The sequence below is a fragment of the Rhinolophus sinicus genome, chromosome 9, assembly GCF_057876585.1.
Source record: "Rhinolophus sinicus isolate RSI-liver-muscle chromosome 9, RSI-T2T, whole genome shotgun sequence".
Taxonomy (NCBI): domain Eukaryota; kingdom Metazoa; phylum Chordata; class Mammalia; order Chiroptera; family Rhinolophidae; genus Rhinolophus; species Rhinolophus sinicus.
Genome location: NC_142509.1, coordinates 29,518,711 through 29,538,736, shown reverse-complemented (window position 1 = coordinate 29,538,736; position 20,026 = coordinate 29,518,711). Strand labels below are relative to the sequence as shown.

Sequence of the window (20,026 nt, the reverse complement as noted above, 5' to 3'; positions counted from 1 at the left end):
GACTCAGGGGCAGTTTATCTGTGTTTCACCTGGTGTCAGCTGGGGTGGCTTTATGTGGCGCTGGAGGATCCAAGATGGCCTCACTCACAGGGCTGGCACTTCAGCCAGAATGGCTCAAACACCTGGGGACTGCGTAGGACAGCTGGGCCTCCTTTCTTAGGTGTTGGCTGGACTCCCTTATGTATCTGGGGCCTCCTTTCCAGCTGTCAGCCAGGTTCCTGGAGTCCCCTCTTTTTGGCCTCTTTCTTTAGCAGGATAGCCTGGACTTCTTGACATAGCAGATAGCATCCCTTCTTAGCTAAATACTTGTAGATCTCCCAGAACAGCATTTCCACTGTATTCTATTTGTCAAAGCAAGTTCAAGCCCAGCCTAAATTCAAGGAGTGAGGAAATAGACCACCTCTTTAGGGGAGGAGCTGCATGTACCCATAGGGATGGGAGGCATTGTTGGTGGCCATCCTTGCAGACAATCTACCAGTCACTTTATTCAAATAAATAACACCCATTCCCTTTATTAAGTTGCTACAAATCAAAGGGGAAGCGTGTTAACTATAGTTTAGTACTAGAATTAGGATATAGTACTTAGACTAAATATGTCAAGGTACTTTCCCAATATAAACCTATTTAGGGCAGTGTTTGAATGTCACCGTTATTTTTCAACACTTACAACTTCAAGAGAGAAGGCTCAGTCTCCCTTGATTAATATTAAAGCTTAAGCTAAATTCACCTAGTCCTTAGGACCCGAGGGATTACTTTTAGTTCGTTACTTCTGCGTGTCTTCTCCCTGGTGGTCACTTAGGAATATGGGGAGACATGAATAAATTATCTTGTTTTCTTGTTCTGATAATACCATATTGCAGTCTTGGAATAACTTTCTAATCCCACTAATTGTTTTTAAAGAAATAACACAATTTTGATTTTGCAAATTTTATCACACCAAGTTCTCCACAATCGGGTACACCAAGATCTTACCACTGAAACCACTCGTTGTGTTAAGCAGATGCTAATTTTGAAATATGTATGGATGGAATTAAGTTCCGTTACTATCCAAATATGCCAACCACTTCCATGGCATTTGGAATTATGCAATGGAAAACATTTCCAGTGATGCCCTTTTATGTGTTAATTTTGCAAAATTTATTCTCAATTATAATTTCAAATCACCTGAGAAACAGAAGAAAATTAGAAGTTATATAAAAACCAAGAAGTTATTTAAATTTAGCATTAAAAAAACATTTTTAATTAATTGGCACAAACTGACGATATTCTATATTTAATAAGCCAGTTCTGGTTGACATTTGCCAAACTATGACATATTGAATATATTGTTTTTGTCCAATACCCCTTTAAATTAAGAAAAAAATTTAAAGCAAAGGGTATAAAATAATTTACTCCCATGAGACTCAGGAAACTTTAATTAGATACCCCTTAAAGGAAGAAATTTGCTCTTGCTAATTTTTTTTTTTTAAATCTGTACTTTAAATGACCTTTAAATTTCAAGATTTTTTTCAAGACACAATTGTCCAGTCTTCATATTAATGAACGTGGCAGATATTTTAATTTCCTGCACATCTGCCAAGTCTCTTCTGTTTGGAACAAGATTTAATTGTAAGGTGATTCCTTTTAAAAAAGAAATACACTTTCTCATAAGTTGAAAGAATTTTTAAAATATATTTTGGCCATCTACATCTTTGAAACACTGCAAATAACTTCAAGTTTAAAAATTCTCCTCTATATTAACTTGGGGCAGCTTTGGCTCTTCAATTTTTCAGTACTACTCTCTTGCTTTCCTTTTCAGCGTTGCATTTATTTAAAATATACATTTTTAAATCACATTGCCATTGAACGTGGGCCAAATGCTTTGAAAGAGTAAGTGTAGAGATTGGAGGAACGGGATGAAATGTCTATAAATAGCAATTCTTTGTGCAGCATCTACCGTAGAAAAACATGTTGTGTAACTCTGCCATGCAACGTAAATAATGACAGTAATTTGCATTTTCTGATTATTGTGCATTCTCGAATTGAATCTGTAGTCTTTTGCCAATATTAAGATCTATTTCCCACTTCATTATATCTCCCAGGGTCCCTAGTATGATGAGAGAGGGAGATAAACAGTACCCTTGTTCTGCATACACATTGTATTATACGACAGGTACACATCTCTGCATGTTCAGCATCACAAACCTAAAGGCAGTGTGTGGTCCACGGCTGGACCTACACCAAACACAGCCAGGGTAATACACTACACTTCCATCACCTCTTTATTGACCCCTTTTTCTCTTTTGTAACCATGATAACCCCAGAGATCCCAGCCCGGGGCAATTATGCCAGACTCAAAGCAGAGAGAATCAGGAAAGTTTCCAGAAGAAGAAATATTTTTAAAATTTTACCAGCCTGGAGGACCTATTATAGAATAATTGGGATTGAGTGATTGACCGGACTTATTTTCTACTGTAGACTCATCACAAAGACTAAGCAGGATTTTTTTTCCCCCCCAAGCAATTAAGCCTCAGAGTCCTGGGGTGTTGGGTTTGCCTAGCTCAGGAGAGCTTGGATGCCCAGGAACTTTGGGACTTGGAGTTGAATTATCAAAATGCTTCGCCCTTAGAGGAAAGGAGGTGAGTGTGTTGTGTGAGACGGGAATAGTGCGATTCCCCGAAGAATTCCACACAAGGGATGCAGAAGAGCAGTGAGGAGCAGGATGGTGGGGTAAGAGATACATCGTGTGGTACCCAGGGCTTATCAACTGAAATGTGCACACGATTTGCCTGGAGTTTTGATTCAGAAGGTCTAGAGTGGGTCCAGAGGCTGCATTTCTGCCACGCTCCCAAGGAGTGTCGATACTATTGGTCCTAGGACCCCACTTTTAGTAGGAGGTGAGGAGGCGCAGCTGGATCTCAAAGGAGGGGCAGAGGAAAGTCTATACTTCAAACCCTGCGCCCCCGGAAACAATGGCAAACGTTCTGAGTTGTACACTGAGGGAAAGGACATGATTATCAACAGAGCTGCTCACCTTCAAAGGGAGCATTTCAGTCTGTACACAGAGCATTTATTCCAACAGACTCCAGAAAGAATTGAAGACTAAAAGCCCTTCTCCTAAATGTCTGGCCTATTTCCCCACAACCTCTTAGGCTTTTTAAATGACCCTGGGGAAAGGAAGGAACCCAACTCCCATAGACTGAATTTCCAAAATACCTTGGCTTGAGGGAGGAACAGTAGAGGACCTAAGCCAAATATATTTAATTTGGAAAAATTAAGAAATGTGAATTTTGGGGGGGCCCAAATATCATGGAACAAATTCCTATGAGTTACCCTTTCAATCTCAAACTTCAAAAGGAATAGATTCAGGAATCAATAAATAACCATCCATCAGTTATTCAACAAATGTTAGGGGATGATGAATAATTTCCCTAAGCCCTGATGTGGGGCATTTTGGGGCTTCTGACAAGACAAAGTAGTTGGAAGGAGCAAGTGTACCAAAAGATCTGAGGATTTAAGTCCTTATCAGTCAGTAATTTTTGTCGTCGTCACCAAAGAAGATGGCCCTTCCCCTTATACACACTCTTCAAATTGCTCTTTGAGACTTTGTTTCCTCCTTCACGTCCTTGCTCTTCATTTAAACATAATTTCACCAGTATAAACACATTCAGGAAAAAGCCCCGGTTTGATTTTCTTCTGCCAGCATCTTCCAAAGACAGCCTTGCATCCCATTCTCTCATAAAAACACATCTTAAAAATAAACAAAGGCAGTAAGTGCTGTGTCCAAAGCCAAGTTTGTTCCAAAGTTGAGAGTAATAAAATCCAGGGCTCCCTTCCCTAATTCAATTTCAAGAGCAAATGCCTTTCATTGGTAATGTTGTTTGTAACCTCTGATACGGCCGTCTCCAGAACCTGATGTTTTATTAAAGCATTTCCAAATCTGGTTCTGATTATGTAAGAAAAGTTTGTGCCTATGCTCATCAGTGTCACAATCGTATGCAGATACCAATCTGACTCGTCCTGATCCTCCAAAATGTCTAAAATCGAGGCAGAAGGTAAGAAAGAATTACTACATCTTTTGCGGGGTCATCTGTCCATGAGAAGTCAAAAAATCACAAAGTGATCCTACAGTATTTCTGCTTGGCTCGCAGTTTTGTTTTGTTTGTTTGTTTGTTTGTTTTAATTAGATGCCAACGTTTAACACACAGGAATTTCACATACAAATCCAAATTTTTTTTAAAAATCCAAATTTCCGGTTTCTCTTGAAAAATCAAGTCTGGCAACATTTGGTTGCTGTCCCGAATACTGGGGTGGTGGACATTTAGTGATCCTTTGGCCGCAGCATCTGAACCCCTCTCCTATGTTCAGGGATTGTTCCCAGCTCACAAGGCTTGGTGGGAAGCAGAAGTCTTTCCCACCATTCAAGCTATATGCCAAGCACTCACTAGCATGCTACCCAGGCTTGGCCATTTGACATGTCTCCCAGGCTTTTAAGCGGGGCGCTAGTTTTTAGAAGAATCCAGTACAGGTGAGAACTGATTAGTGGTTCTGATAAAAATGATGAAAGAAGATTCTAGGAACTATGGGGGCAGTAGCGTCCAAAGGTCAGCAGCTGCAAGTTTCCTTACTGGATTAGTTCTGTGGAGTAATTCTGACCATGGTTTCAGTTCCATGGCCGGTCTGTGTCCTATTTTCCAATGAGCCTGCCTGCTCATTGTGAGCTATTTAATATGTTGTGGCTAAATTCCTTTTCTGCTTAAACCTTCGATCTACAAACTCGGCCTCCTTGAGGCATAGTTTCCACACAACCCTCTTCCTTTATATATGAACTTCCAAGCTACTTATACACACGTGAGCTTGTCTTCATCTCTCTTTCTCTTTAAAGTGATAGCATACAGTGGTACCTTGGTTTTCTAACATAATCCATTCCGGAAGACCGTTTGAGTTCTGAAACATTAAAAAACTGAGGTGCGGTTTCCCCACAGAAAGTAAATGCAAAGTGGATTAATCCATTCCAGACCTTTAAAATCAACTCCTAAAACTACAAATTTAGCATGAATTTTACTATCTAATGATACCATAGATCCACAAAATTTACGGCATTCGTAAACCGAAATGTTCATTAACAGAGATGTTCGAAAACCAAGGTACCACCGTATTGGCATTGGAAGAGAGGCTAAAGATCCTGTAACGCAAGGATAAGCAAAGTAATGAGAAGCTTCCCAGAGGAGCCGCTCCCATTTCCCCTTGCATCTCATTGGGCAATACTGGGTCACATGCTCACCCTGTAAGCCAATCAGAGGATGAGGGGTTGCTGTGACTGGCAACCCTGGGGCAGTAGTTCAACTTTGGCTGAATATTAAAATCATCTGGGGAGCTTTTTAAAATGCCAATGCTGGGTCCCTACCCCCAGAGGCCCAATTTAATTGGTCTGGCTGGACTTCTGGCACTGGAATTTTTTTTTAAATCCTCAGGTGCTTTTAACCTCTCTCTAGTTCAACCTCCCACCCCTCTCCATTTTATAGGTCCTAATACTGAGGTCCAAAGAGATACTAAGTAACTTGCCCAAAGAATTATACCTTCAAGTAAGAGCAAAAACAAACACAAACAAAACCACACACACACACACACACACACACACACACACACACAAATGACATTTACTAAGACACATTTGTTTTTCTGTAATATGCATGTGAGCACACATTCTTTTTCTTAGAAAGTGAAGTCATGGAGAGCTCAAGGACTGAGAAGCAGTAGGTAGGGCAGTGGTTCTCAAACTCGATTGCATCAGAATCCCCCGGAGTCCACACAGGTGGCTGGGCCCACCCCCAGAGTTTCAGATTCAATAAGTTTGGGGGAAAGAATAATGAACACTTCTAACAAGTTCCCAGGGGATGCTACTGCTGCTGGTCTGAGGACCACACTCGTATAGTGGCTAAGAGCGGAGGCTATAGAATCGTAGTATCTTGGGAAGACCTGGTTCTGCCCGACACCTTGTCAGAACATGGGCAAGTTACTTAGCATGTCTATGAAACGGGGCCAATGATAGTAGCTTGGGCTTATCACAACAATCGAGTGAGTATAATAAACATATGGCACGTAGAACACTGCCTGACCTATAGTAACTGTCTAATGAATATTAGCTATTAGCATTCATTCATTCACTGAACAATTCCTTTGAGCCAGGCACTGTTCCTGGCACCAGGAGTCCAGTGGTGAATAAGTCAAAGCTTAGCCTCTCAATGAGCTTACAATCCACTGGGGAGGCAGACAATAGATAACCTTGTAAATACCTAATATCATGTCACACAGAAGAATTCTGTATTCCAAGGAAACTGACGAGCAGGTACACACAGAGTTTTATGAGAACTTGGTCCAGTCCTGTTTGCATCTACCAGCTCGAGGACTGGTGGCATCATGCTTCTAACGCAAAGGTCCCAGAACAAGATGGCTTTTACTATGGCGGTTGAAGGAAGCCCAGGTTATGGCATTTTAGTCATGGTTCTCCACAGAAATAGAGCCAATAAAAAAATGTGTGTGTGTGTGTGTGTGTGTGTGTGTGTGTGTGTGTGGTTTATATTTACACTTAGATTTATGTACATTTTAAAACATACAAGTATTTCTATATTCTACATTCTACATTAAATATATATTATTAGTATATAACACGTGTAACATATAACATATTGTACATTAATAATATAGTTATATAACTATTTTATATTTTTAATATTTTATATATTCACATTTATATTATATATACCATAGGAATTGGCTAAAGCAAATATGGAGGCCAAGAAATCCCACAATCTGCTGTCTGCAAGCTAAAGACCCAGGAAAGCTGGGGATTTAATTTAGTCTGAGTCCAAAGACCTGAGAATCAAGAGCACACATGTTGGAGGGCAAAAGAGGGGTGTCCCGGCTCAAAAAGAAAGCAAGTTCACCCTTCCTCCGCCTTTTTGTTCTTTCCAGGCCCTCAGCAGATTGGACGACGCCCACCCACATTAGTGCAGGTAGTCTTTATTTAGTCCGCGGATTCAAATGCCAATCTCTTGCAAAAACACCCTTAGAGACAACCCCAAAAATAATATTTTACCAACTCCCTTAGCTCAGTCAAGTTGACACATAAAAATAACCCTCACAGGCATAGTCACACCAGCCAATTCTTTAAGTTTTGTTTGAGAGGAAACATTTGAAACAAGATGTCATGCAGGGACTCAGCCCTCATTCCCGAACAAGAATGCAAGATATGGTGAGGCCGAAAAGAAACAACAACAGAGCCATAGATAGAGGAGTCATACCACCACATTCTCGATGGCGACTGGTCAAGACACAGGAAGTAAGATCAACACGATCTGCAATCCACAATCCGCTTGCTAACCGCAATGACTAGCTTGCTAACGGTAATTGCTAGCCGTAATCCGCCATCTGCTTCTCTGCCAACCAACTAACCAACCCCCTAGCGTAGCCATGGCAGTTATAGTAGTGGCTAATGGCTAACTGGTTACAGCTGATGGCCATCTACTACTCAAGCCAGCACCTTTCCACGTGAGGCTGAGAGCCTGGAAACGGCTATCTGGGACTCTGTCCCCACACAAGAACAGATGGGTGGCCAGCTAGTGTTATTAGGTTGGTGCAAAAGTAATTGCGGTTTAAAAGGTTAAAAACAATTGCACCAATAGAAGGGAAGTTATTTCATTGAATCCTCACAATCATTTGGGGGTAGATATTATTGGAGAAGGAGAGAAGCAACCTGCCCTAAGCTAAGTGGAAAAAGTGGCGTGTTAATGATCTGAACAACTAATATTAGAGTTGGCCTGGGAGGAAGCAGAGGGTAGAGGCACTGTCATACCACAAGCCACATCTGACCCCCTGCTTCTGAATCCCCAGGCAGGCGCTAGGGTGAAGCCATACTGCCATCATGTATTTGCTCACTGTCCCGCTACTCTGCTCCTAACACAGGTGACAGTGATACAATAAAATGCAAGGAGCAGCTACTTCTGAATCAGAACACCCTGACTCCTGGCCAGCCTCATCTCCTCTCAGTATTGGCTTTCTCAACGTGTAAAAAACAAACAAACAAAAACTTTATTATGGATGTAACAGACACTCTTTCCTGGGAAATACCAGCAACATAGAAGAAAAGTAGTTCATTCTCCCTTCACCTCCAGAAAAACACTAAAAATTTGATACCAATTCTCAGTATTTTCAGTTCACAGGGACCCTGTCTTCTATGCCTGTTAACTAGCCCTTTCCAGTTACACATATTAACCTAATTGGAAGTTTATTTTTTTGTTTTCACTCTGGACTTGTTTCTGGAGGTTGGCTCTCTAAATTTTGTTGGGTGAGGGACATGGATTTGGGAGACAGATTGGAGCTGTGTTTGTTTGGAGTTGTTTTTCAATTCAAAGTACTCACCTCCCTGTTTTGGGGCGAAAAGGTTTTTCAAGCCTCTTTTCGTTTGGTACTTATATTTAAGAGCTGGCGTGTCATTTGGGGTTATTTTTTAGGCCTGGCAGCTTTCTGATCCTTTGAAGGGCGAGTGTTTGAACTTTGGTGATGGCAAAATTGGTTTTGGCCATGACACTGTAATTTGTAATGATGACTGGCGATTGCAGGGGTGGCCTTACCTCCTCTACCCCCCATCTCACTGGGCTCAGGAAGCCTCTTGGCACGGAAGAGAGGGCAGCGCGGGCTAGAAGCGGGGAGCGGGAGGGAAGCCAGAGGCCGGCGCTTCACGGTAACCAGGCAACCGGCGCCTTAGCAACAGAAAGGGGCGGGACCGAGAGAGGAAGTCGGAGGCTGCGACTAAACCTCGCGATAGTTGCTTTTGCGCGCGAACTCTAAGAGCCGGGGTCTCCGGGTTACATTGGGGCTTTTCGCCGTGCAGGCTCCTGGGGGACGCGACGACCCCCGCGGATCCGGACACCTTCATCACCCCACCATGGAAGCCTCGGCGCACAAGCAGCAGGAGCAGCCCGCGGCGACCAAGATCAGGAACCTGCCCTGGTAGGAGGAGGCCTGGCTGCCGCGGAGAAGGGGCCGGCCGCTCGGGAAGGCGATGGTCGGGGTGCGCAAGGGGCCGGGCCGCCCCCCGACCTGCGGTGGGAGGGAGCCGCAGAGCTTCGCCTCCACACCTCCCAACCCCCCAACTCCCCTCCGTTCTATCTATGACGTTTGCCAGATCTCCCTGCTCCCCTCCGTCCCACTCCTTTTAGGGAAGAAGAAAGCGGCTTTCGCACCTGGGTGACAGCACAGGGGTTTGATCCCGCGTCTCTGACAGTGCATTGGCCACCGTGCCAGAATGGCCTCTTCATTCTTGCCAAAATCTTCGATGTGATCGGTCAAATTCTAAAACACAATAACAATACTCCCTAGTTGACTTTTACTTAAATGGCTTCCTATTAGATTATCAGGCACTCTAGATGTTTGATCTTTACAAAGACCCTAGGAGGTAGGTATTCTTCACTATTCCAGTTCTACAGTTGGAATACAACCAAAAGGGTAAATGACTAGCCTCAGGGCCAGAGCTGGAAAATACATTTGGATTTGAATCCAAGTGGCCTGAATTCAGAGCCTGCATTTATTTACTTCCACAGCTATGTCCTAATGATATTTTAAAGGCTGATGGCAGTTCGCTTGATTTCAGAAATCTTGTTCTTGTCTAACAACGGGTTTCATTTGTTTTTATTGTTAAAAATGCATGCAGTTTACACTTGTAACCATTTTAAAGTGTACGGTTCCGTGGCATTAAGAGCGTTCAGAACGTTGTGCAACCATGCCACTATCTAGTTCCAAAATTTTCATCACCCCTAATAGAAATCCCACACCCATTGGCAGCCACTCCCCTCCCTACCCCCAGCCCTTGGCAACCACTAGTCTGCTTTCTGTCTCTATGAATTTGCCTATTCTGGATATTTCATATACATACAGTCAATATCTGGCTTTTTGTGACTGGCTTGTTTTCACTTACCATGTTTTCATGGTTCATCCATGTTGTAGCATGTATCACACACCATTTCTTTTTATGGCTGAATAATATTCCATTGTATGGCTATACCATCATTTATCCATTCATATGTTGATACATACTTGGGTAGGAATTCAGTTTTGAATTCACACTGAAATAATAGGCGCCCATCCAGGTTGAGGTTACAGGCAGACAGCTGGAAAGGTGAAAGTGGAGTGGAGTTTATCAACCTCAGCATTATGGACATTTTGGGCCAGCTCTGTGGGGTGGGGGGTAGGGGGGCCTGTCCTGTGCAGTGTAGGATGTTTAGCCACATCCCTGGTGCCTGCCCACTAGATGCCAGTAGCACCCTCCACCCAACTGTGACAACTGAAAATGTCTCCAGATAGCACCAAATGTTCCTTAGGGGACAAAACCACCCCTGGGTGCGAACCCCAGGTCTGTATTCAAATTTAAAGGGTTTTGTGTCTCTTCCTCTTTGAGTTAGGATATGAAAGGCTTCTTGGGCATATAACAAAACGTTCTTGCATTTATAATTGTTGTAATCCATGCTGAATTGTATTTCAGGGTTGAAAAATACCGGCCACAGGCACTGAGTGACCTCATTTCTCATCAGGACATTTTGAGTACCAGTAAGCATCCATGTGTCGTTTGCTGTTATCCTAGTTGAAGGACCTGTATACATTTCTTGGTGCTCTTGTCTCTGCTAAGTAATAACTTGGAAGACTCTGATTGAGCTTCGTGGAATGTAGCTGTAAGAGTTGCATCCTTCAGATGTTTTGATGCCTGCATCTGCCTCTGATTTGCACATAGGGTTGAAGTGCATTTAGCCCAACTCACGTGCCCACAGTGAATGAAGCAACTCTCAGCAACTGATGGGGTCTCTCTTTCTTCCTGATCCTCAGTTCAAAAATTCATCAGTGAAGACCGACTGCCACACCTGCTTCTCTATGGTCCTCCGGGAACAGGAAAGACGTCCACCATCCTGGCCTGTGCTAAACAGCTATACAAAGACAAAGAATTCGGCTCCATGGTCCTGGAGGTAAACAGGAGGGTTATTCTTACTCGACAAGGGACTCAAGTCTCTTAGTTGTGCTAGTTTCGTTTCACTTTACAAGTAAGTTGTCCACCTGGTGGTTGGGAAAGAAGCAGATGTAAAATAAGAATATTTCAACTCACTTTTTACTATAATTGGAATTTTGGTCTGGATGGGCATTAGCTAGAGGGCAGTTGTAGGGCTAAGTGTTTTTCTGTGCTGTTGACAGCTTATACCCACACACTCCGTGGTCGCTCGGTGAGTGACCGCTCGGTTGCTGGGTATGTCCCATGTGCTCCGTCAGATTGACTACAAGCTCTTTTGCCCTTGAGCTCCTGGTTAGGTTTGGCCAATAGGGGCCCTGGGAGTCTGGGGAAAGGAGAATGATGCCTGGTCCTGCTCTGGGGGCCGCCACAGGCTGACAGCGTCCCGTCCTGCAGGACACATAACACTGCCTGCTCCAGGTGCCAACACCATGCCCATTAACCCCATAAGACTTGGGGGTGGTAGTGGGCCCCAGTAGTCCCTGAGGTATTGCATAGCTCTCATGGTTCCCACACCCCATGAACACCTTTAAAAATAACTCTTCATGTAATTCTCTTCAAATTGCTGAATCTGAGCATGCCATCTATTTACTGCTGGAACTCAACTGACACACTTAGATTATAAAATTCTAAATATTGTCTATTGCACGAAAGAAATGTTTAACTTATTTATTTTGTTATATGTCTTAGAACCTTGCTGCCACTAATGTTCTTATCTCAATGTATTAAGAACTTGGCAACTTCTGGGTTGCTCTAGGTTTGGTAGCTAAAATGAGCACCATTCTACTCATGCCAGAGGTGCTGTTTACTTGACTGGTCCAATTGATTATTCCTCCAGAATATGTCAGTGATTGTCCTTGAAAGGGGGGAGAAAAATGAGACATTTACCTTTCAGAATGTAATGTCATGATCTAATGAGTTGTGAGTTTTAAATGCAATTGTGATCTTGTTTTTTTTTATACTGATTATCTCTTAGCTGTCATTAGACATGGAGATGTAGCTTGCTGGGCTGGATTGATGAAAAAGAGACATTAATTCATAGATAGCACGCCAACATGTTTTTCATTTGTTCTGGCTTCTCTCTTCCACCTTTAGCTGAATGCTTCAGACGACCGAGGAATAGATATCGTTCGGGGACCAATCCTGAGCTTTGCTAGCACCAGGACAATATTCAAGTAAGAAATATTTGCATAATTTCTCTCCCTAGGTATTTTGATCAGTGAGATGAGCTTAATTTTTTTAACCTTCCCCTTTGCCAGTTTCTAAAGGTTTAAAAATAAAAATGACAAAAACAGCCATGAAAAAGAGATAAAGTGCAGGGACGGTGGTAAATGTTAAAATGCAAATGTTAAAAGATTATCTAAGTCTGTATTAGCAAGATCTTTGGGGAAGCACTAGCTTCATTTTATTAGTCAGCCGAGGACTGATTACATGAGCTAGTTTGAATTTAAACAAAAACGAATTAAGATCAGATGGATAGCTAGGATGGTGGTAAAAAAAAAAGAAAAAGATGAAAAGATAGGCATGAGTGAAGGTGGTGGAAAAAGCAGCACTAGAGTAATTGGATACCGTGGGGAAGAAGAGTTAAAGGAGTGACGGGGCATTTCCTCTGTGTGACCACAGATGTCTGCTTTGGTCGGAGTTCTAGGAGAAAGGGACTCTGAAACAGGGCCCCATGGCACAAATGGGAAGATAGAGGTTGGGGCCTGGAGGTTGAAGTGAGATTGAAGAACTCGTTAGATGGTACCAATTGTCTTCTAGGAAAGGCTTCAAGCTAGTGATCCTGGATGAAGCTGATGCTATGACTCAGGACGCCCAGAATGCCTTGAGGAGAGGTAAGAGCTGCGAAGTACAGGGCGTTGGCTGACGAGCACATCAGGAGAACTGGCAGCTGGAGACATAAGGGAGGACATGGCTTCTTTTCCATTTTCGTTCACCTTCTGACCCAGAGAAATCTCTGTATCCCTTTCCCTGTGTCTCCCATCTGATGATCTAGACAAAAATGTCTCCATATCGGGGGTTTCCCCTTTGAGCAGCTTGAAGACGTAAGCCTTGTTGGGACTTGTATGACCAGACACTGATGTTTCATCCTCCTTTTCAGCTGGGTTCAACTTCAGGGTTGGGAATTTGTATCATTTGATGGAAGGTTCTGGAAAGTCTTTTCATTCCTCAACTGCATGGATAGATCGTTCTGCTGTTGGTGCCCTTCGATACAAAATAGCCAGGAAAATAATGCTGGCACTTTAGTCACACTCAGAAAGCTGACATTACTTCAGTACTTGCCAAGTGCGTGATTTGGCAGGGAAGGGAGAGTGTCCTGTGACATGTCTGTCTTAAGGGGCCTGGGGCAGTTCATTTCTGGAAAGGACATTCATAATCTCTCTCATTAAGGTGCTGAGGTCATGAGCTAGGAGAGAAGGATGACCTTCCAGAGATCTGGGTAGGAGGAGTGGATCGTAGCCAATGTTTAAGACGAGGAGGACAGACTATCTTCTGGTCCTCGAAGCTTTGGCCGTCTTTCCTTGGCATCTCGTTCTGAAGAGTGACTGTCAATCTGGGCAGATCCCTGTGCAAAAACATTGGGTGCTTACCAAATGGAACTGTGTCCTAAGCAGTCTGATTTGGGGTTGTTGCTGTCTTGAATGCTCTAAGACTTTGAGGCAAAGCTACCCCTTCCCACCTAATAGCAGGTGGAGCATTGTCAACCTGCCAAATAGAATTGCATGCAAAAGGGCATGGATACTGGATTTTATATCTTCATGGAATGGGATGGCAAGAGCATCAGAGTCATAGCGAGTCATAAAAAAGGAAGCGTTTTATAAAATCCTGTGGTGACACGTTTGTCATCTTTTGGAGAATGGCTGATTCCAGGCCGAACCCCCCCTCAGCGGCACCCTCGCATTACAGTAGCATCCCCACTTGTCTGCATTCTTGAATTTTTGTTGCATACTTGTTTCTTGTACCCTTCATGTGACCATAGAAAAGTTCAGGACTTCTGGGTCCTGTGAAGAATGAGAATGGATATGAGGAGGCTTTCTTTTCTTTTGCCAGTGATTGAGAAATTTACTGAAAATACCAGATTTTGCCTCATCTGTAACTATCTGTCAAAGATCATCCCGGCCTTGCAGTCCCGTTGTACAAGGTTCCGATTCGGTCCCCTGACTCCTGAACTCATGGTTCCCCGCCTGGAACATGTCATAGGAGAAGAGAAGTAAGTATGTGGAAAAGCAGGAAAGGTGAGGGTCTTGGGGACTGAGCGCAGTGGTTCTGGGATGACTGGCTGGTTTACAGTGAAAGGTGATGTTTGTCAACGACTCAGCCGAGTGCCTGGTGCAGGGTAGGCATCAGAGGCTGTTCACTGCTGTCATTCTCTCTGGTATGTGACAGACATTCTTCATAAAAGTCATTTGGTTCTTCCCTTGTTTGCATTCTCCTCCCCTGGAAGCTGTCCGAGTTTCCTCCTCCTCTTTTGTCATTGGAAACTGCGTGCTGCCAATTCCCTTCTGCTAAGATGCCTCCAGCCTTTTTTGACTAGAAGAGAAGGTACTGAGATAGTACATTCTGTGTCATCAGATGCCAAGCAAGTAGCCAACTTGAGCTGCTGCTTATTTGAAAGGAGGTGCTTTGGCTCTGGTCACACATCTCACCAGTGCTCTTTCCTCTCCAGATAACATAATTCAAAGCCAGTTGCTCAACATAGCAAGGCCTGGTCCTAAATAAGGGTCTTTGTAGACTTTTGAGTGGGCTGTGACAACTAATGTGAAACTGTCATCCCTAAAAACCAGAGTAAGTTCTTGATTCTCTAGATCAGGAAATTATTGTTAACTCCATCCTTCCCTTTTTTTTCCTCATTGTTTCAAAACCTGAGTCATTCCAGGCCATCTAATTCTCTTGGTGAATGCTTGTACTCTTAAGGGCGTCTCAATCTCTTCTGCCTGTTTCCTTTCAGAGTTGATATAAGTGAAGACGGGATGAAAGCACTTGTGACTCTTTCCAGTGGAGATATGCGAAGAGCTTTGAACATTTTGCAGGTATGATGCTACTCATGGCAAATCGCAAGTCGTTGCTTTGGAACAATTGTTCCAGAAAGACATAAGCAACAGCATAACCAGTCTGTAAATTCAGAAATCTACAGCTGGTCAGACCTCCATCTCCTAATGTGCCAGTCATCTCCTTCTTTCAATTATGTTTTGATTCATTGCAAGAATAATTTGTTGCAAAAAAGGGGACGATAGGGAAGGAGTCTGCAACAAGCAGCAGCCTCCTCTGATGAGGCCAACTCTTCCCAGTGTAAAAACTACAGGGTTTGAGTTCCCCTGTGCCCTTGTAACATTGCTGCCTCAGCAGTTTCCTCCTGACCTGTTTGCAAACTTGGCAGCTGCTGTGACAGCCACCGTGATTCTCTCCCTGTCTGCACAGAGCACCAATATGGCCTTTGGGAAGGTGACAGAGGAGACTGTCTACACCTGCACAGGGCACCCGCTCAAGTCAGACATTGCCAACATTTTGGACTGGATGTTGAATCAAGACTTCACCACGGCCTACAGAAGTATCCTTTCTCGATCACGCCAATGGCACATTATGTGCCCAAGGCCTGACCTTGGCGCCAGGCTAGTCAGCACCTACACCTTACGGGCAGCTGGTTGGGGGAGCAAGATGGTTGTGGGTGGAGTGAGTACTTGTCTTCAGTGCCCCCAAGTTCTTTCTGAGGGTCTCTGACCTGGGTACAGCTTGAAGCCACTTCACTCACAGATGGAAGACACAGTTAGACCTTGGAATGGAAGATGCAGTCTTTTTCAACTGGTCTGTTACTCTTCTTTTGTCGTGAAATTAAAAGCTAGGTGTAGTGATACAGAGCCTTTCGGGGCATTTGGAAGTCATGCATTTGGCTCTGTTCTCTAGTTGACAGAGATACAACTGTATCTTTTTTATATGTATTTAGGAGCCCTGAATCTGTGATATAAAATCTGATGTTATTGAGAAACACTTTTTCTTTTTAATTGAAGAATATTGGGGAACTGTGTTTCTCCAGGGCCCATCAGCTCCAAGACATTGTCTATCAATCTAGTTGTGGAGGGCGCAGCTCAGCTCCAAGTCCAGTTGCCATTTTCAATCTTTAGTTGCAGGAGGGCACAGCCCACCATCCCATGCGGGAATTGAACCAGCAACATTGTTGTTCAGAGCTTGCGCTCTAACCAGCTGAGCCATCTGGCTGCCATCTGGCTGCCCCTCCGGCAGCTAGTTGTGGAGGATGCAGCTCACTGGCCCATATGGGAATTGAACTGGCAACCCTGTTCAGAGCTCACACTCTAACCAACTGAGCCATCCGGCCGCCCCACAACTGCTATCTTTCAGAAAGACCTTATTGAAGATGAAAACATGGTAATAAGAATGGGAGTTCACCATATGCAGTTTCAGATTGAAAGAGACAACAAAAAAAGCCCCCATTTTGAAAGTCCCTCACCAGGGTTTGGATTCAAAATTCTCTGCAGCGGCGTTGTTCTGGAACTTGTTCCCTTTGCCTTAACTGCTCCTCTAGATATTATGGACTTGAAAACTCTGAAGGGGTTGGCACTACATGATATCCTGACAGAGATACACTTGTTTGTGCATAGAGGTAACTTGCATTATCCCCTAGTTTAGAAGCTGTAGAGGTGGCATGCTTTGTGGCTAAGAGTGGTTAGACGGAACATGAGGCTTCTTCATTTTTGAAGCAAAAAAACAGGAATGAAGTATAAACCTGAGCCCTCATTGTTATTTAAAACTTTGTTCCACAAGTACTCTGAACCTCAAGGACTGCTGGGGAGAGAGTGGAAACTAACTTTATTTCTTTGAAGGGTTGGTATTTTACAGCTCTAAGTCGTGTATTTTATTTCACATTTCTAAAAGAGTATTTTCCCCAAAAGGAGATCTATCTTCTTGTAAACCAAAGCTGTCTTAACTAAACTATCTTAAATTCCACACTTGGTTGTATCTTCTATAGAGAATTGGTTCTCAACCTTGCCAGCATGTAGGAGTCACCCCTCGTACCCACCATGACCAACCGGTTGGCCTTTTGGGGGTAGCCGAGCATCAGTGTTTTTTCAAGCTCTCCAGGTGATTTGTTGTGCAGCCTTTTGGAGCTCTTTCCTCCACAACAGCCAACGGCACAGACAGTTGGGTCCGTGAATGTTGGTTCTGCTGGTACCTTTACAGGCATTTTCCTAGCTGGCTGGAGGGCGTTAGCCTCTGCACTCGATTGTGGAAGCTAAGCGGAAGCTGACTTTTAAAAATCAATGGTTTATGTTGAAGAATTGGGACAGCAAGCGAGAACTCAGCTTTTACAGAGCTACTCAGTTGCTAAAAGGGCCGTGTTGATGACGCTTCTGTGCTCTTGTGATCACTTTGGAATCTGCTAATTTTTTCTTTTTGGTTTTATTCTGAAGACTCACAAAATGGGTTGGATAAAAACTGAAAACCTATACAATTTTTATATCCTTATTGATCTGAGGCCCTTCAAGAAAAGTTTAGGGGTACCCATCTGATGTGTTAGCCACCTCAGACTTGTCTGCTGGGACTTTTTTTAAATAGTAGGGAGTGACAGACCGCACTCATTTGATTTTGTTTTTTCCCCCAGTTGACTTTCCATCTTCAGTTCGAATACATTTATTGACTAAAATGGCAGACATTGAGTGAGTATTTCCCAATTTTAATTCTTTTCCTTTTTCCCCGTGGGTTTGTTCCTACTTTCCTAGTTTCACCTTTTTTGTCTAAATCATTTTGTCTAAATCATTGTCCAATCATTTTTGTCTAAATCATGGCACAGCCTAGCTTTTGGTGGGATTGACTAAAACGTGGGGAAGGGTATGAGTTGCTTATTTAAAGACCATGAATAAACACAAGGACAGGTATAGCTCAAGTCCATATTTGAGATAAAGACATCAAAGGCTTGGTCCACATTGGTTCTGGAAATGCCCTTGTTACTCTAGAAGCCTGCTTCAGTTCAGACCTCTATGTGTGGGGACAATCAGCTGTCCAGCTTTAAGGCATTTTGGCATAAACCATATTGGGGGGAAAACATAAACTCAATTTTCCACTTTGCCTGGTTTGGTAAAGTTATTAGCACCCAGTGAAGATGGCAGCTGTCTTTTAAGTAGACAAAAGCACTGGGTTTCAAAATAAGCCCTCAACATAGGCCAACTCCATTTTGCCATCATTAGCTTTTAGATGTACAAATTAGGTGACTTCTTATCACTGCATTGTGAATACTGACTTTGCTTTCAATGGCTTAGTCACTTCAAAGGTGACAAGATGAAGTGCCACTGTCCTGCTTTACTGATTACATCACAGACCACAGATATGTCAGCCAAACTTCCCACTGAATTAAGAGGAAGAAAATCTTAATTATACTTCTTCTCAATGTATTTTGTGGGTGAAGAAATAATCCTTAATTATATAAATTCTGCATGTCTACATACAGGTAGGACCAAGTTAAGTTGAGAAAAATGCAACTGATAATTAACAATTTTTTAAATTTAATTTTTTCTCACCAATTTGAATCAAATTTATGAGTGTTTATGGCAGAGAAGAAAATGTTAGGGGATACATACAAGATTAATATCCAGGATCAATTTTTATTATCTCCTATCCTCTTTCAGCAGATTTTCCCTCTTTGATCTCTTTCGTGGTCTTGTCAAGGGTAGCTGTCTGACATTCTCTATTCTTCTTACCTTTTGTTTGGTTTCTTTTAGGTACAGACTTTCTGTTGGCACCAATGAGAAGATTCAGCTGAGTTCCCTCATTGCCGCTTTTCAAGTCACCAGAGACCTGATTGTCACAGAGGCCTAGACGCTGAGGACCTTGTACTGCAGTTCCCAGGCTCAGCAGTGACGAGAACAGGGGACTCCTTAGGGGATGAGCTGCTGCCTGGGGCCGCTGGATGACGCCACAATCACCCCCGGTCTTGGAAACTCTATTCCAGGCATGGGTGGTGGGCAGACGTATGAAAAGTTACCTTATTTGTGGCTGTCTGGAGCAGAGACGTACAAAACAATTTTAATGTACAGCTGTCTTATGGCACTGCCCACTTTTATTTTATGGGGGGCAGGGGAAGGAGCAAACAACCTTTATTTCAGCCTTAAGGCTTTTACCCTTTAGCTGCTTGGATGACAGGAAATTGGCCTGCCCTATTTTGTTTCAGAATGTAAGGCTTTCACATCTAACGTGGCCCACATGTCTTCCAAATCAAGATAAACGAACATCTCCAAAATCGAGTATAAATATAATCTGTGGCACTGTTTAGAGTAAGTGTTAATGGAATTCTGGCCAAAACTGTTACACTCATGAAATGGACTCAATTCTCTTAAAAACGGGGCTTTCTCTTTGTTCTCTTGAAGTGGAGTTACTAGCAGATTCCTAATTGTGGTGTGGACAGGAGAGAAAATTTTCACTTTAAATTATGCCATTAACGGTCAGAGGTACAACACTCATTTAATGCAGGGAGGCACATGAGATTGAGCCTCACTCTAAGCCTGCAACTGCCGAAAGGCTTAGGACCTGTAAACAAATGTAACAATTTATTTTACAGCAGTTATGCTGCATTTAGATCGTTCTTCACAATAAAAATAAAGCAGCTTTGTTGTGGGTTGTGCTAACAAGTGACTCTTCTTTCCTTAGCCAGTTATAAAGACACTGACTTAATTCCACTTGCATCTATATGAAAACCTTCTCCCCCTGATAGCATGGAATAAACTCTGGAGACCGTTCTTTATAAAGGTGTCAAATTTTTGTACTACCAGAAGGGAGAAGTTGGTTAATTCCATCATTCATGTAGGACTCGCCCCCCAAGGACACCAGCGAAGTTTGTACCTAATGGTCAAGTGGGGCCTCCGAGTACACTGTATGTGATTTTTCAAGATAACCACAAAATTAAAAATTTGCCCAATCCATTCCCAGCTGTCCTGTTGTACGTTTTAAAGGTGATTTTTTTTTTCCTTAATGGAAAAAACGAAACGG

General features: G+C 43.1%; 1 protein-coding gene across 3 annotated transcripts in view; it reads left to right on the top strand.

Moving 5' to 3' along the window:
• The window catches only part of RFC5 (replication factor C subunit 5), a 37,370-nt gene extending 17,702 nt beyond the window's left edge, over positions 1–19,668 (top strand). The window contains exons 2-12 of one of the 3 annotated variants that reach the window (XM_019753951.3): positions 8,873–8,991; positions 10,520–10,584; positions 10,858–10,994; positions 12,128–12,207; positions 12,794–12,867; positions 14,084–14,243; positions 14,982–15,063; positions 15,452–15,581; positions 16,572–16,649; positions 17,649–17,703; positions 18,763–19,668. In XM_019753951.3, the coding sequence (XP_019609510.1) occupies positions 8,927–8,991; positions 10,520–10,584; positions 10,858–10,994; positions 12,128–12,207; positions 12,794–12,867; positions 14,084–14,243; positions 14,982–15,063; positions 15,452–15,581; positions 16,572–16,649; positions 17,649–17,703; positions 18,763–18,859 (1,023 nt within the window). In that variant the 5' untranslated portion in view covers positions 8,873–8,926 and the 3' untranslated portion in view covers positions 18,860–19,668. Of the gene's footprint in view, positions 1–8,796; positions 9,053–10,519; positions 10,585–10,857; positions 10,995–12,127; positions 12,208–12,793; positions 12,868–14,083; positions 14,244–14,981; positions 15,064–15,451; positions 15,582–16,571; positions 16,650–17,648; positions 17,704–18,762 lie in introns of those variants that run through there. The other 2 variants (XM_088800984.1, XM_074321399.2) reach the window with 2 other exon arrangements.
• The last annotated feature ends 358 nt before the right edge of the window (positions 19,669–20,026 follow it).